We start from the raw sequence: 12,720 nt of genomic DNA, 5'->3' as shown, positions 1-12,720 counted from the left end.
CATTGATTGAAGCTGATTGAATTGGAAGCAATTTCCCCCTTTGAAGCTCCATCCATGCCACTAAAATCTCATCTAGCAATGGTAGATGGATAGCTGTGCAAATAATTGGAGGTGGCTGCGGGGAGAGATTTGTTGAATGAGATCAGACCTTTTCAAATTGCAGCCCTAGGCCTGCACAGGTTACGTGAGACATCGAGACAAACAAAGCCCATCAGCCATGCAAGGTGACATTTTGAGCCACAAAGAAGCCTCCTAATTTTATTCCCTGTGTGAGGCAATCATTTGGTGCTCCACAATGCATAGCTGGTGGACGGCATTCAGCTTGGGGAGTCACAAATCGTGCAAATCTGCCTTCACCGTACAGCAGTTAACGGAGCATTGATACTGACAAGAGAGCAATGCACATGTTCAGAGAGAGAGGGAATAGATGTGTGGCTGGGTGTAAGTGCATGTACTGGTCCAAGGGTAATCCAAGAGGCGAGGTCCAGGGCCAGTCCGAAGTCTAAGGAATCAACGAGGGGTCAGTCCGATGAAGCTGAGGCAGAGTGCAGTGCAGGAAACTAGGCGAGATCAGGAGCAGGAACACAGGCAGGACCTGGCAAGCAGCAATGTTGGACCCACAACCTGGGGCAGGGTCTGACCGCCTTTTATCTCTGACGAGGTAATGGCCAGTCCCGATCCCCCAATGACTGACCACCCTGCCTTGCCTGAAGGCGAGCACTCCTCCTGCGAGTACTCAGGTCTCGCCTCTTCTCAGCCCTGAGTCTCTGCAGCTCGGGAGACGCCGGAGGGTTACTGGACCTAGGAGTCGCCTTAGCCTCTCCTGACCCAGCCGGTAGTGGGTCAGCTGTCGGCAATGAGGTATTCTCAGCACCTGGAGCCAGGACAGGCTCAGGCCCCTGACTCGGCCCAGCTGGTGCTTGTTGCAGGGGAACCTGAGCAGACTGAGGCTCTTCAGGAACAGGCCCCAGAGTAGGTTCAGCCGATGTCCCTGGCTGCGATTCCTCCGTCTCCGAGTTCGAGCCCAAGTCCCAGCCATCACAGTGCAGTGTATGAGCATGTATGAGAGAGAGATGCATGTCTCATATATGTGCAAGGCATACATGAGTGTGCTGTGTGTGCAAGGGACAATAAGTATGATGTGGCCACCTTGTGCCTTTTTTCCCAGTGCTGGGGGATGCTCCCTGTCACTACCAGACAGTAACTGCATTGTTGTGTGTGTGAGAGAGAAACAGAGACAGAGAGGAATCAATATGAGAGCCAGTGTGGTGTAGTGGTTAAGAGCGGTAGACTTGTAATCTGGTGAACCGGATTCGCGTCTCCGTTCCTCCCCATGCAGCTGCTGGGTGACCTTGGGCTAGTCACACTTTTTGAAGTCTCTCAGCCCCACTCACCTCACAGAGTGTTTGTTGTGGCGGAGGAAGGGAAAGGAGAATGTTAGCCGCTTTGAGACTCCTTCGGGTGGTGTTAAAGTGGGATATCAAATCCAAACTCTTCTTCTTCTTCTTCAATATTGGGTGGTCTTCGTAATCAGGACCAGCATGCCCCTCCCAGCAGTTATGTCATGTGATACCACACCGCCATGGCAGCCGTTTTTGTGACTGGTGCCTGCAGCACCTCCTTACCATTCGAAATGTGCTTGCTGCTCCAAAAAGGTTGCCAACCCCCGAGTCTGAAACCAAACAAGGAAATTCTGCCAGCTGTGTGGCTTCAGCAGTCACTGTAATACTGTGACCCCAAGGGGGGGGCAACAAAACTCAAGAAAAACAGCTGGAAGTGAGGCTGGCCTGAATTTTGCGTACTCATTTGAATTAGCCAGCCTGTTCTTTGGTTGTTGGCTTCCACTCTTGCCTCTGACATTGTTGTCCAAAGGTCCCATTATCTGACAATGTTGATCATCCTTCTGATTGTTCTAAACAAAATCATGCTAAACGAGGTCAGCATGACCCAGTGAATTACATATATGGATTTTTCCCCCCATAAATGACTGTGACAACAGATTCCAATCCCAGCCTTTTCCTGTGTTTAAAACTTATCTTTGGTTTTCAGTCTTCCCTTTCACATAACTAGTTCGTGCCAGGGACAAAGAAACAAGGGGATCTATGCCAAGAAATAATATAACTATGCGCTCATAATAACGGGAAATCTCATGAGAAGGCTTGTTTCAGAGAAATCTTGAAGTTAAGGGGTTTGTGTCCGGAGTTTCCCCCTTACCCTGGTTATACCATACACATGGAACAGAGGAAGCTGCCTTATTCGAAGTCAGGTCATCGATTTATCCATCCCTGTACCATCTTTTCAGACTACTGACAACTTTCCAAGGTCCTTCCCGATCCAGCTACCTACTTAAAAACAACAACAACAACAACAACCTGGAGATTCTGCACTGAGGTTTCATTTCCCCATGATGTAAAAGTTGGGGTTTCCAAACCCTTCGAGCCTTGTGCTATTTAAACCCTGGCAGACATCAACAAATGAACCGCAACCTCTGTCTCTTGTCTAGGGCCAATATCTTTAAGAAATCCTGACAACAGCAACTCTGGTATCATGTGGTACCTGCTTATCTGGCTTATCAGCTCAATCCTGCCTAGGTTCCAGCTCGAGAATTCTTGAACTTACATCAGATCTGGTTTACCATAACCACACCCATCATTGGGAATAAGGCAGAGGGTTTTCTGTAGCCTCCATAGCTGCTTGTATTTTTAATGGCTGGGCTTCTTGTGCCCTTTTGCTCACCAGCTCTAACGTTCATTTTGCTAACTGTTTCGGATTGCTTGCAGTTCAGGGTTCCATTCTCTTTGTAAAGCGCTTTTTAAGTTTTATCTTTTTGCCAATCGTTTTGAGATTTTATTACAACCAAATAAACCAATTCACAATGTCACTTTGTACTGTTTGCTTGGCTTTCATTTGATACGTCTATATAACCACAATAAGAAAGCCAGTTGCATTAACAAATATTTACCTTAGATTAAATATTTACCTTAGATTAAACCTTTTGGGGGCTGGGAGGGAGACCTAATGTTTCTCTGTCATGTGTGCCCTTGTGAGATCTGTTGTCATCTGGGTCCCCAAAACATGAGGCAGGAGTTTTGTTGGTAGTTGCTGCACTAGTTTTGTTGATATGCTGAAATCTTCCATAGCAAAATAGAACAAATTGGAACTAAGTAACTACCGGCCAGTTGCCAATCTCTCCTTCTTGGGCAAGGTTCTTGAATGGGTAGTCACGAACCAGATCTCGGCACTCTTGGCGGAAACCTTTCTAGATCCTTGGGGTTCAGGCCCAGTTTTGGCACAGAAACTGCTTTGGTTGCCCTGTATGATCTTGGAAATTAGTGAGCCTAAATATTTAGCTTCGTGAGTGCTGGGGAAAACAGAATAAATTTGGAACTGCTTTGTTGGGAAAAGTTGTGCAACCAATCCAAGATCTGGAGAGAAACTCTAAGCAGATTTGGTACCATCATATTACCATTGAAGTATGTTCCAAGTCTCTAAGAGTGTGTGTGTGTGTGTGTGTGTGTGTGTGTGTGTGTGTGTGTGTGCTAAAAATTCCAGATGTTTGCCAAAGCTCAAAATGGTGGGGTTTGGCCCATGACTTCCTGATCCGCCTTGACAAAATGCGGACAAAATATATTAGCCGCCCTTGGGCGAATGACCCAGCTAACATACCACAGCATGTGATTTAATCTACACAAGGCTGCCCTTGCGGCAGGAAGGCCACTGACACCGATTGGCTGGGTGGCCTAGAATGTTCAGTTGCTCGGTGTGAAAGACTGTGATGAAAACCAGTTGCATCACGAAAGAGCCACCTGGTTTGGTGAACGTACCATACCTGTGCTAAGCAATTATTAATCCCCTGCTGCATGCTCCTGGTCCTGCTTGTCATCTCCTTCTCCGCAAGGTATATTTGTGTCCCCTGCCCCATTTTATGGCAACCACTGCAAATATTTGCTGCCACCTAGCGTAGCTGGCTATAATACCGTAGCATCAATTAACATGCATAGGGACATAAGAAGCTGCCTGATACCAAAAAAAATCAGGCCATTTGTCCATCTAGTTCAATGGCTGGCAGTGGCTCTCCTTCAGACAAGGTTCTCTCCCAGCCTTACCTGCGGATGCTGGAGACTAAACCTGGGACCTTTGGCACGCATTGCAAATACTCTACCACTGAGCAGCGGCCCCTCAGTTTCAAACCTGCCTGCTACTGCTCTGAGGTTGGTTTTTTGGTTGGCATTTTTACTACCCTCGGTGAATTAAAATTTCCTTGAAAAATTCACGCACACACATCTTAGTGTATGCTAAACTCCAGTAGAATAACAATAGAATATCAAAAGTACAGGAGACTACCCATTTACACAGGGGTTGTGTGGAGCCCTGCGTACATAAGTAAAATGTGCATAAATGGGGAGGGTGCCGCTGCTCCTCCAGCTTGTGACACCTTCCCCAGAGTCCAAAGAGGACATCCTCTTTGGGCTCCAGAGAGTCTCCTCGTGAGCAGGAGGCTGAACGCTCGTATGAAGAGTTGACCCAGGGTAGTATGCAAACCAATTCTTTACCCCTCTTTGGGTCAAACTACATTGGGACACGGGTGGTGCTGTGGTCTAAACCACTGAGCCTAGGGCTTGCCGATCAGAAGGTTGGCGGTTCGAATCCCCGCAATGGGGTGAGCTCCCATTGCTCGGTCCCAGCTCCTGCCTACCTAGCAGTTCAAAAGCACATCAAAGTGCAAGTACCGGTAGATAAATAGGTACCATTCCGGCGGGAAGGTTAACGGCATTTCCATGTGCTGCTCTGTTTCGCCAGAAGCGGCTTAGTCATGCTGGCCACATGACCTGGAAGCTGTACGCTGGCTCCCTCGGCCAATAAAGCGAGATGAGCGCCGCAACCCCAGAGTCATCCGTGACTGGACCTAAGGGTCAGGGGTACCTTTACCTATTAATACATAATCATCAACTACATCTTTTTTTAAAAAAACTGAGGCCCATGATTTGCAGTTGCATAAACTGATGCAGAAAGAAAGGCTTTGGAAAACTTAGGGCTACAGGAAACGGCTGTGTTTTTCTATCCATATTCTTTTCTTTTTACCATTTCCTTGCCATTTCTCTTGTTTGTTTCACAAAATGGCAGAGGGCCATTTGCCCTCCAGATGTCATTGGTTTACAGCTCCCTGCAACCAACAGGAGCAATGGTCAGGGATGACAGAAGTTGTGTTCTGGCAAATATTCCAGTCAGCCGCAGATTAACTGTCCATGGTCTAGAGCACTGGTCTTCAACTGGTGGGTCCCCCTGAACCAAGGAAGGTTGCAACAGGAGTACTTCCGTGAGGCAAATGTACAGTAAAGAGTTAAAAAATAGGTCAACAAATGCATGTTTGGGTCTGAGATGGTTGGTGATACCTGCTCTATAGGTAACAGGAGGGTTAATTGATTGACTCACTGTGTGAATACTTAAGAGGCAACCTGCTTTGGCATGTGGGAATCAAAAGTGAAATAAGGCTTTACAGTGGTACCTCTGGTTACGAACTTAATTCGTTCCGGAGGTCCGTTCTTAAGCTGAAACTGTTCTTATCCTGAGGCGCGCTTTTGCTAAGGGGGCCTGCTGTTGTGCGCACGCCTCCAGCGCGCCATTTCCGCATCCCAGGGCAAAGTTTGCAACCAGGAGCAGCTACTTCCGGGTTAGCAGAGCTCATAACCAGAAGCGTGCGTAACCAGAAGCGTTCACAACCAGAGGTGCCACTGTATTTGCAAAGTGCCATCTAATGGCACCACGTCTGGTACCACATCATAGGACATACAGAGTGCAACAGCATCCCAGTTGGGAAGGGTTAAAAAGATGTAAATGAATAAATAAAAATAGTCTGGGAAAAACAAAGCAAAAGGACAGCTTTTTCCAGGACCTCTCTGGTGTGCTGCCACTTACAAATTAAGGCTGCTCAGAATGTCCCGGGGGATTCGCGGTTTATGTAGCCATTGTGATCCCAAGGACAGAATCCCGGCAAAAACCATCCGAGCCTGCTTCTTTGTTGTTGTTGTTTTATTATGGCCATGGGTTTTAGCTGTGGCTTGCACTCTGGACAAGCTGCAAAGCATCTGGTGCCAGTTCAGTAGCACCGAATAATTGTGCGCTTAGCCGACATAATTCAGAAAGCCAGTGTGTCACCTTCTCTCTGAAGGTTATCTTGGGATCATCGCTGTGTTCTTTTCCACTCCTTGGCAATTATGGCATAGCCAACCCTAATACAATGCTATAAAACCGTGACACTGCACCTCTGTGAAACCAGGCCAGCACAGCATGAAACTTGGGAAGCCAAATGCAACTCTACAGTACAGAAGTTGACAGGAGGAGTCCTAAAGATAGGCTGAATATTACTTGAGAGGGAGCTTCATAGGTGAGGTGACACCAGTGAGAATGCCCTGTCTCATGTCATCACCCAGGACCACTCCAGATGTCCTTTCCTTGGCCATTTGTGATGATTTGTGTTCATGATACTACTGGAGTAGTCATACATGACCCTGCTTTCAATACTGTTTGTGCTTGCAAAAGCTTCCAGGGAGACACGTTGTTGCATGTCCTGTAACTTTCTGCTGAAATCCTGTAACTTTTCATGCCACAAATGTTTGGCGGTAGGAGGTTGCCCCACTTTGGGTGTGCTGTAGCCCCTTCAGACAGTAATAAGGTGGTGGCATTTGTGGAAGCACCACAGAATAAATCTACCGCTAATGTACTATTGTTGTGTTAAGTACAGAATAAACCTAAAATAAAAAATAAGTCTGGAGGGTGGGTCTGATGAGAAAGTTCTGAATGGGGAAAGGCAATAAAAGGTTGAGAAACTTTTCACTGCAAATACTAGGCTGTGATTTTTTTTAGGATGCTGGTTTGTTTGAATATAGCATTGTATGTTACGGTTCTTCTCATGTGAGCTGTCTGGTGAGGGCTTTGTCCAGAAAGCCAGCCTAGAAATATTTAAACTCAGGAACATGGGGCGGCGTTGTATAGAACATCATCCCACAACCTGGTTGCCTCCAGATATTGTTGGACTGCATCTCCCAACAGCCTCAGCCAATATGGCCAGTGGTCAGGCACATAGTTGTCAATTTTTCCCTTTTCTCGCGAGGAAGCCTATTCAGCATAAGGGAATTTCCCTTTAAAAATGGGAGAACTTGGCAGCTATGGTCAGGCATGATGAGAACCACATTCAAAGCATATGGAGGAAACCTTGTGGCGGTAGCTGGTATAAGAGATGGAATGTTTTGAGCATCTGCACATATCACAATCAATATGCTATAAAGCAGGCCTATTTGTGGCTATGCCTCTTTGTGGTGCCAATATGTGAGGGGAATGACATGGCACGGGGACATAAATTTTAGTTTGGAGTCTACGTTGCTATTTTAATCCCTTGATTGCTGTATTTGATCTCTTTGAAAATATATTCACTCTTTCCTTTTCTTTCTCCCTCCCCACTTTTTACATACAGCTTCATCAGGAAAACCACAGATCCTTAAGTGCCGGTCACCTGAACTGGAAACCTTTTCATGTTACTGGAGTAATGGCAACTTCCCACATTTAACAGCTGCCGGAACCCTGCAATTGCTGTATTCGAAAAGGAACCTAGAAAAGTACGGAGGAATTACTGTCTAAAATGTGTGTTCTGTGTTATAGCACCAGAAACAAGTATCTGGATGAAGGTTATGAAAGTGGGGAGGGGGGAGGAATTCTTCACACCATAACCTATGGATCTCCAAGACCCCTGAATCTCATGAGGAAAAGTACGGACAACAATAATTACAGTATTAACAGTGACCATTCATAAAAACAGGCACGTTGATAGCAAGCACCCTGTCATCAGTAAGCATATTAAAACATTTAGCTGTAATGTGAAAACACTGAATTATCAATACATCCACTACATGTGTTAATAAGGTTTCAAGGGTTTGGGATTGTTGCTGTGTTTTTTGTGGTTGTTATTTTTTGCAAAGTCACATACAGGTGGTCTTCTGCTTTATAACCTTTTATCAGTCAATCAATCAATCTGCTCCAAACCCAATCTAGCTACTCTTTTCTTAAAGGGGGGGAGGATGCGCATAATATCCTTATTTTTTCACAGTTCTTTCTTCCTATCCTTCTAGGCAGAGCGAATGGAAAGAGTGTCCCGATTATGTAACCGCCGGTGAAAACAGCTGTTATTTCAACAAAACCTACACCTCCATTTGGGTTCCTTATTGTATCAGGCTAGTTGATGGAAACAAGACGTGTGACGAAGTATGTTTCCGCGTGGAGGACCTAGGTATGTTTCTGCTACGTGCTCTGCTCTGCTTCCGTTGCAGCCTTGTAACCAAAGGTTAATTTGCATATTACTTTGAAGCAGCGCCTAGCCCTACCATTAGGCAGAAGTGAGCGTGTTGCCCCAGGAAGCTGATTTTGAGCATCACGTAAGGGCAGCTGTTTAATTGAACTTATTATTTGATTTATTGGGGCACTAGGATCTGGGGGTGGGAGTCATGCTCCGAAACATCTAGAGGGCACCAGCTTGTCACAGTACTCCAGATGAGATGCAACTGCAGTATACGTCACCATGGCCAGATCTGGCACGGTTTGCCCCAGCGGCCTTAGCTAAGCAATGGACTGGATAAAGTGGCTCTTCTTCTTTAGGTTCTCAAAGTTCTTAACCTCTCTCAAGGTTGTCATCTGAACTAGCCGGATTTTTAATGTGAGAATCAGTCACAGTCAGTCCATCATTTGAAAAATAAAACTTTAGAGCCATCTTTCCCCCAAAATGGCAACTAGACATTCTGTTTTGGCGGTTTACGGAGCCATTTGGTGCCTAGTTTAAATATCTTAAGTTTCTAACAGTGCGTAGGGCCCTTTGACACTAACAATGAACAAGTGTCCATCAGCATTGGGCTATCAGTCACAGGAATGGTCCTACTCTGTGGACCTACTGCGAATGCTTTGGTGTTTTTTTTTTTAAAAGCAACACAACTCCCTTCTGTCATTGGATTTCGAGAAATTTCAAAAAATGATCTGTACTCGTTGGGGTAAAAATGCGTTTTAATTCACAGTCATACCAGACCCTCCCGTCGGACTCAACTGGACTGTTCTGAACACCAGCCCAATAGGCATCTATACCGATATCCAGGTCACCTGGAAGCCTCCACCCTCCGCAGACGTTCAGAATGGATGGATCACCCTCCACTACCAGCTGCAGTACAAAGAAGTCAACGAGACAGAGTGGAGGGAGGTATGTGTACTAGGAGCAAGCCCCAGAGACTGTAATGTTTAGGGGTGGCTAACCCCTGACCCGGCCCCTGAAGTGGTTTTCTGTGGCCCCTGAAGACCGCTTGAGAATCGGGTGGCAGCAGGGGTGCAAAAAAAGGAACAGAAACCCTCCAACTAAATTGGGGCTCTGCACAGTGGAGTAGATGGTGTATGTTTCTGCTGTCCTGAGATTGGCTCTGGAGCCGCAAGTTCAAATCCTACCCAGATTTCCACATGTGTGCCCTGGGCTGGGTGGGTGCACACATATGTGTGCAAAAGCGTGGTATGGCCATTTCTTTGGCCACACGCACACTTCTTTGGCCACCAGCATGTGGCCCTTGGAGTCTAGTTTGGCCCCTGGACCAAAAAAGGTTACACACCACAGCCAGCTGTGGATCAGTGTCCCTCCTTGGTCCAAGGACAGCACAGCACCAACTGGAGTTTTCGGCAGCTTCTAGTTTCTGCAGATTTGATGTCGTTCATTTACTCAGTGATCGCAAAGGATGCAGACAATGGTGCTGCCTGACGGAGCAGGATAAAAACACACACATAAAGAATAAATAAACCCAACACTTGTTAAGGAAAGCTTATTTAATCCCTAAGACTGCTATCCAGGCCTAACACACCTTGCAATAAGCCTCGCTGAGTTCAATAGGGCTTACTTCTGAGTAGATGTGATTAAGATTGTGCTGCAAATGTTGGCGCATCTTATCTACATTGAACTTTCAGTGAAATAGGTAAGTTTCCCTTAATTGTTTTGTCCCAACAGCTTTCCTATATTATTGATTCTCAGTGCCGTTGTTAATATTTTCTCCTTTTCGTTGCAGTAATTGTTCATCTACTCCCTGCATTGCCTCTTATTTTAAACTGTCGTGGGTGGCTTTAATTGCAGCCGCTTCAGTCTCAGTTGGGCTTTAATGCGTTTCTAATGCATTATTCAAGTAACCATATGACTTTAAAATTACTAACGATTTGTTTAGAGATGTAAATTCATTTCAGTCCATTGTCTCCTTTTTTAATTGCAGCATGTTAACTGAAGATTATGGCCCTTATTAATTCTTTAAATCAGATTCAAGTTGTGTACCATTCAGTGCCTTTTCAAACCCAGACCATAATAATAGTAATAATAGCCATTACTGGAATGAGCTCCCCTGAATTCAGTGCTGCTTACAGCTGACTGCCGAACTCCCTCGGGAGGTTGTGGACTCTGCTTCAAGCAGAGGTTGGATAGCCATCTGTCATGGATGCTTTAGCTGAGATTCCTGCATTGCAGGGGGTTGGACTAGATGACCCTAGGGTGCCTTCGAACTCTACAGTTCTGTGAATCTGTAATTCTAAGACTCCCCCCCATAAGTGTTTTGCTTATGTGCAAAGAGCAGCCTTGCTCATGAGACTGCTCAGAAAACCGCTCTGTTTATTTTTCCAGCTGGAGCCAAAGGGAGCCACAGTCTTTCCGGTATATGCTTTGAAGACGTGCCGCGATTACGAGATACGAGTCCGGGCGCAAGGGGTGTCTGAAATTTATGGCGACTTCAGTGACATCCTCTACGTATCTTTTGGCTCCGCAGGCCAGGTGCCATGTGACGAAGGTAAGTGGGGTGGGAAAGAGATCTTATTTGAAATATCTCCACTTCATGCCCAACTTCTATGCCCCGGCTTCACTGCAGACATGATATGTGTGCCAGGGTGGGCTTCTGAAGCAGCACCCCTCAGGCTCCAAAGCCTGCCACTGTCATGACACACCCCAAAACTAATACCGTACTTTTCCATGTGTAAGATTAGGGTATTATTTCTTTTAAAATTATGCTAAAAAGTGGGGGTCGTGTTATACATGGATAGTGCATAGGGTGGACTTTTGATTGGTTGCTGCTGCTGCTTCTGTCAGCAGCGATTGGCCGTGTTATTGGTTACTGCCTCAATGGCTGGTGTTGATTTTGGCTGACGCTGCGGCAATTGGGTGGGTACCGGAGAGGGGACAGACAAGAGGCAGATTTACCGTAGTGACGCATGCGGGTGAGTGATTTTCAGCAATTCCCCCCCCCCCAAAAAAAGCTCAGCAACCCTTGGTAATGCCCCCTAAAAAAGCTCAACAACTCTGTGACATTCCCTCCCCCCCCATTTTCTTAAATTTGAGTCCCCAAAAATAGGGGGTGTCATACATGGGGGCGTCGTATATGTGGGTTTCCCTCTCTCCTTCTCTCTCTCTCTCTGTCTGTCTGTGTGTATCAGCATGAGATGATCAAAGAATACTAGAGAGTACCCAAATAACTGAAACAGCTCACTGTTCTTCTATCTTGTTTCAGAATTCTCAGTTCCTTGGCCTTTGATGATGGCCTTTGGTACACTTGGCGTAATGGTGATGTTAACTGTGGTGCTTTTTTCTAAACAGAAGAAGAAGTAAGTTATTTGCTAGATTGCACGTGACAATGTGTCACTCTTTGAACAACCAGTTGTCCTAAATCTTCTCCCACACTTCAGTAAAAATGGATCCAGTGTTGGCCCTGTTCAATGTAGTAGACCCATTAAAATGAACGGACATGAGTAACATAGGTCCATTAATTTCAGTGGGCCTACTCTGGACCTCATTCAGCCCCTCAGGCCTAAGGATCCCTTCCACTGGATTAGACTTGTTAGTTGTCTGTTTTGCACTAACAGAAAGCTCATGTGAACATTCTGTTCATGTTGCATCCTATAACATTAGAGCCACAACCTCATGTCAGTTCACAGCTCGTGGATCTCATGTGGGTTCATGACTGACGTCACACAAACAGCCTGCTCACATCAGCTTTGGCCAATGGCTCGCTGTTGTATTAAACTGTTCATGCAGACAGACCAGTGAGAAAATCCATTCCCAGTTTCTGCGACGTTCTGCGACACAGGCACACAAAGCTCCTCAAGGCAACAGTTAAAAAAGCGGTGGTTCCAGGAAAAGTGAGAGGAAGCATGGCTCAAGCCATGCGGAAGGAGAGATCCTTTTAACATTAGTATGTGTATATACAGTGGTGCCTCGCTAGACAAATTTAATTCATTCCACAGGTCTTTTCTTATAATGAAAAATTCGTCTAGCGAATCCCTTAGGAATGCATTGATTTTTTTTTTGGATTTTTTTTGCCCATAGGAACGCATTAATTGAATTTCAATGCATTCCTCTGGGAAACCGCGATTCGCTAGACGAATTTTTCATAAAACGAATTTGTCTAGCAAGGCAACCTCCGCTCGAAAAATCCTTTCGTTAAGCGGAAATTTCGTTAAGCAGGGCATTCGTTAAGCGAGGCACCACTGTGTGTGTGTGTGTGTGTGTGTATATATATATAATCAGTGAAATCAGCATTAGTGGGGATAAAAAGGCTTGCATCCTAATTCTCTGGATGCAGGGATCCCAGTACAGAGCACAGCCCAAACTACACATGATGTTAAAAGCATCTTTGAATTTCATTTGTAGGGGGTGGGGCTTTTAAACTGCATATA

The 12,720-nt window shown here is 45.8% G+C and overlaps 1 protein-coding gene across 3 annotated transcripts in view; it reads left to right on the top strand.

Moving 5' to 3' along the window:
- The window catches only part of GHR (growth hormone receptor), a 103,265-nt gene that overhangs the window by 81,919 nt on the left and 8,626 nt on the right, over window positions 1–12,720 (top strand). For all 3 annotated transcript variants that reach the window (XM_035100741.2, XM_035100740.2, XM_035100739.2), the window contains exons 3-7: window positions 7,472–7,613; window positions 8,124–8,281; window positions 9,057–9,235; window positions 10,679–10,841; window positions 11,556–11,649. In XM_035100741.2, coding sequence (XP_034956632.2) covers window positions 7,472–7,613; window positions 8,124–8,281; window positions 9,057–9,235; window positions 10,679–10,841; window positions 11,556–11,649 — 736 coding nt within the window. The remainder of the gene's footprint in view (window positions 1–7,471; window positions 7,614–8,123; window positions 8,282–9,056; window positions 9,236–10,678; window positions 10,842–11,555; window positions 11,650–12,720) is intronic.

This window comes from Zootoca vivipara, chromosome 11 (assembly GCF_963506605.1).
Source record: "Zootoca vivipara chromosome 11, rZooViv1.1, whole genome shotgun sequence".
In the NCBI taxonomy this organism is placed as follows: domain Eukaryota; kingdom Metazoa; phylum Chordata; class Lepidosauria; order Squamata; family Lacertidae; genus Zootoca; species Zootoca vivipara.
Note: the sequence above shows the minus strand (reverse complement) of the source record. Positions and strands in the feature narration are given on the sequence as shown.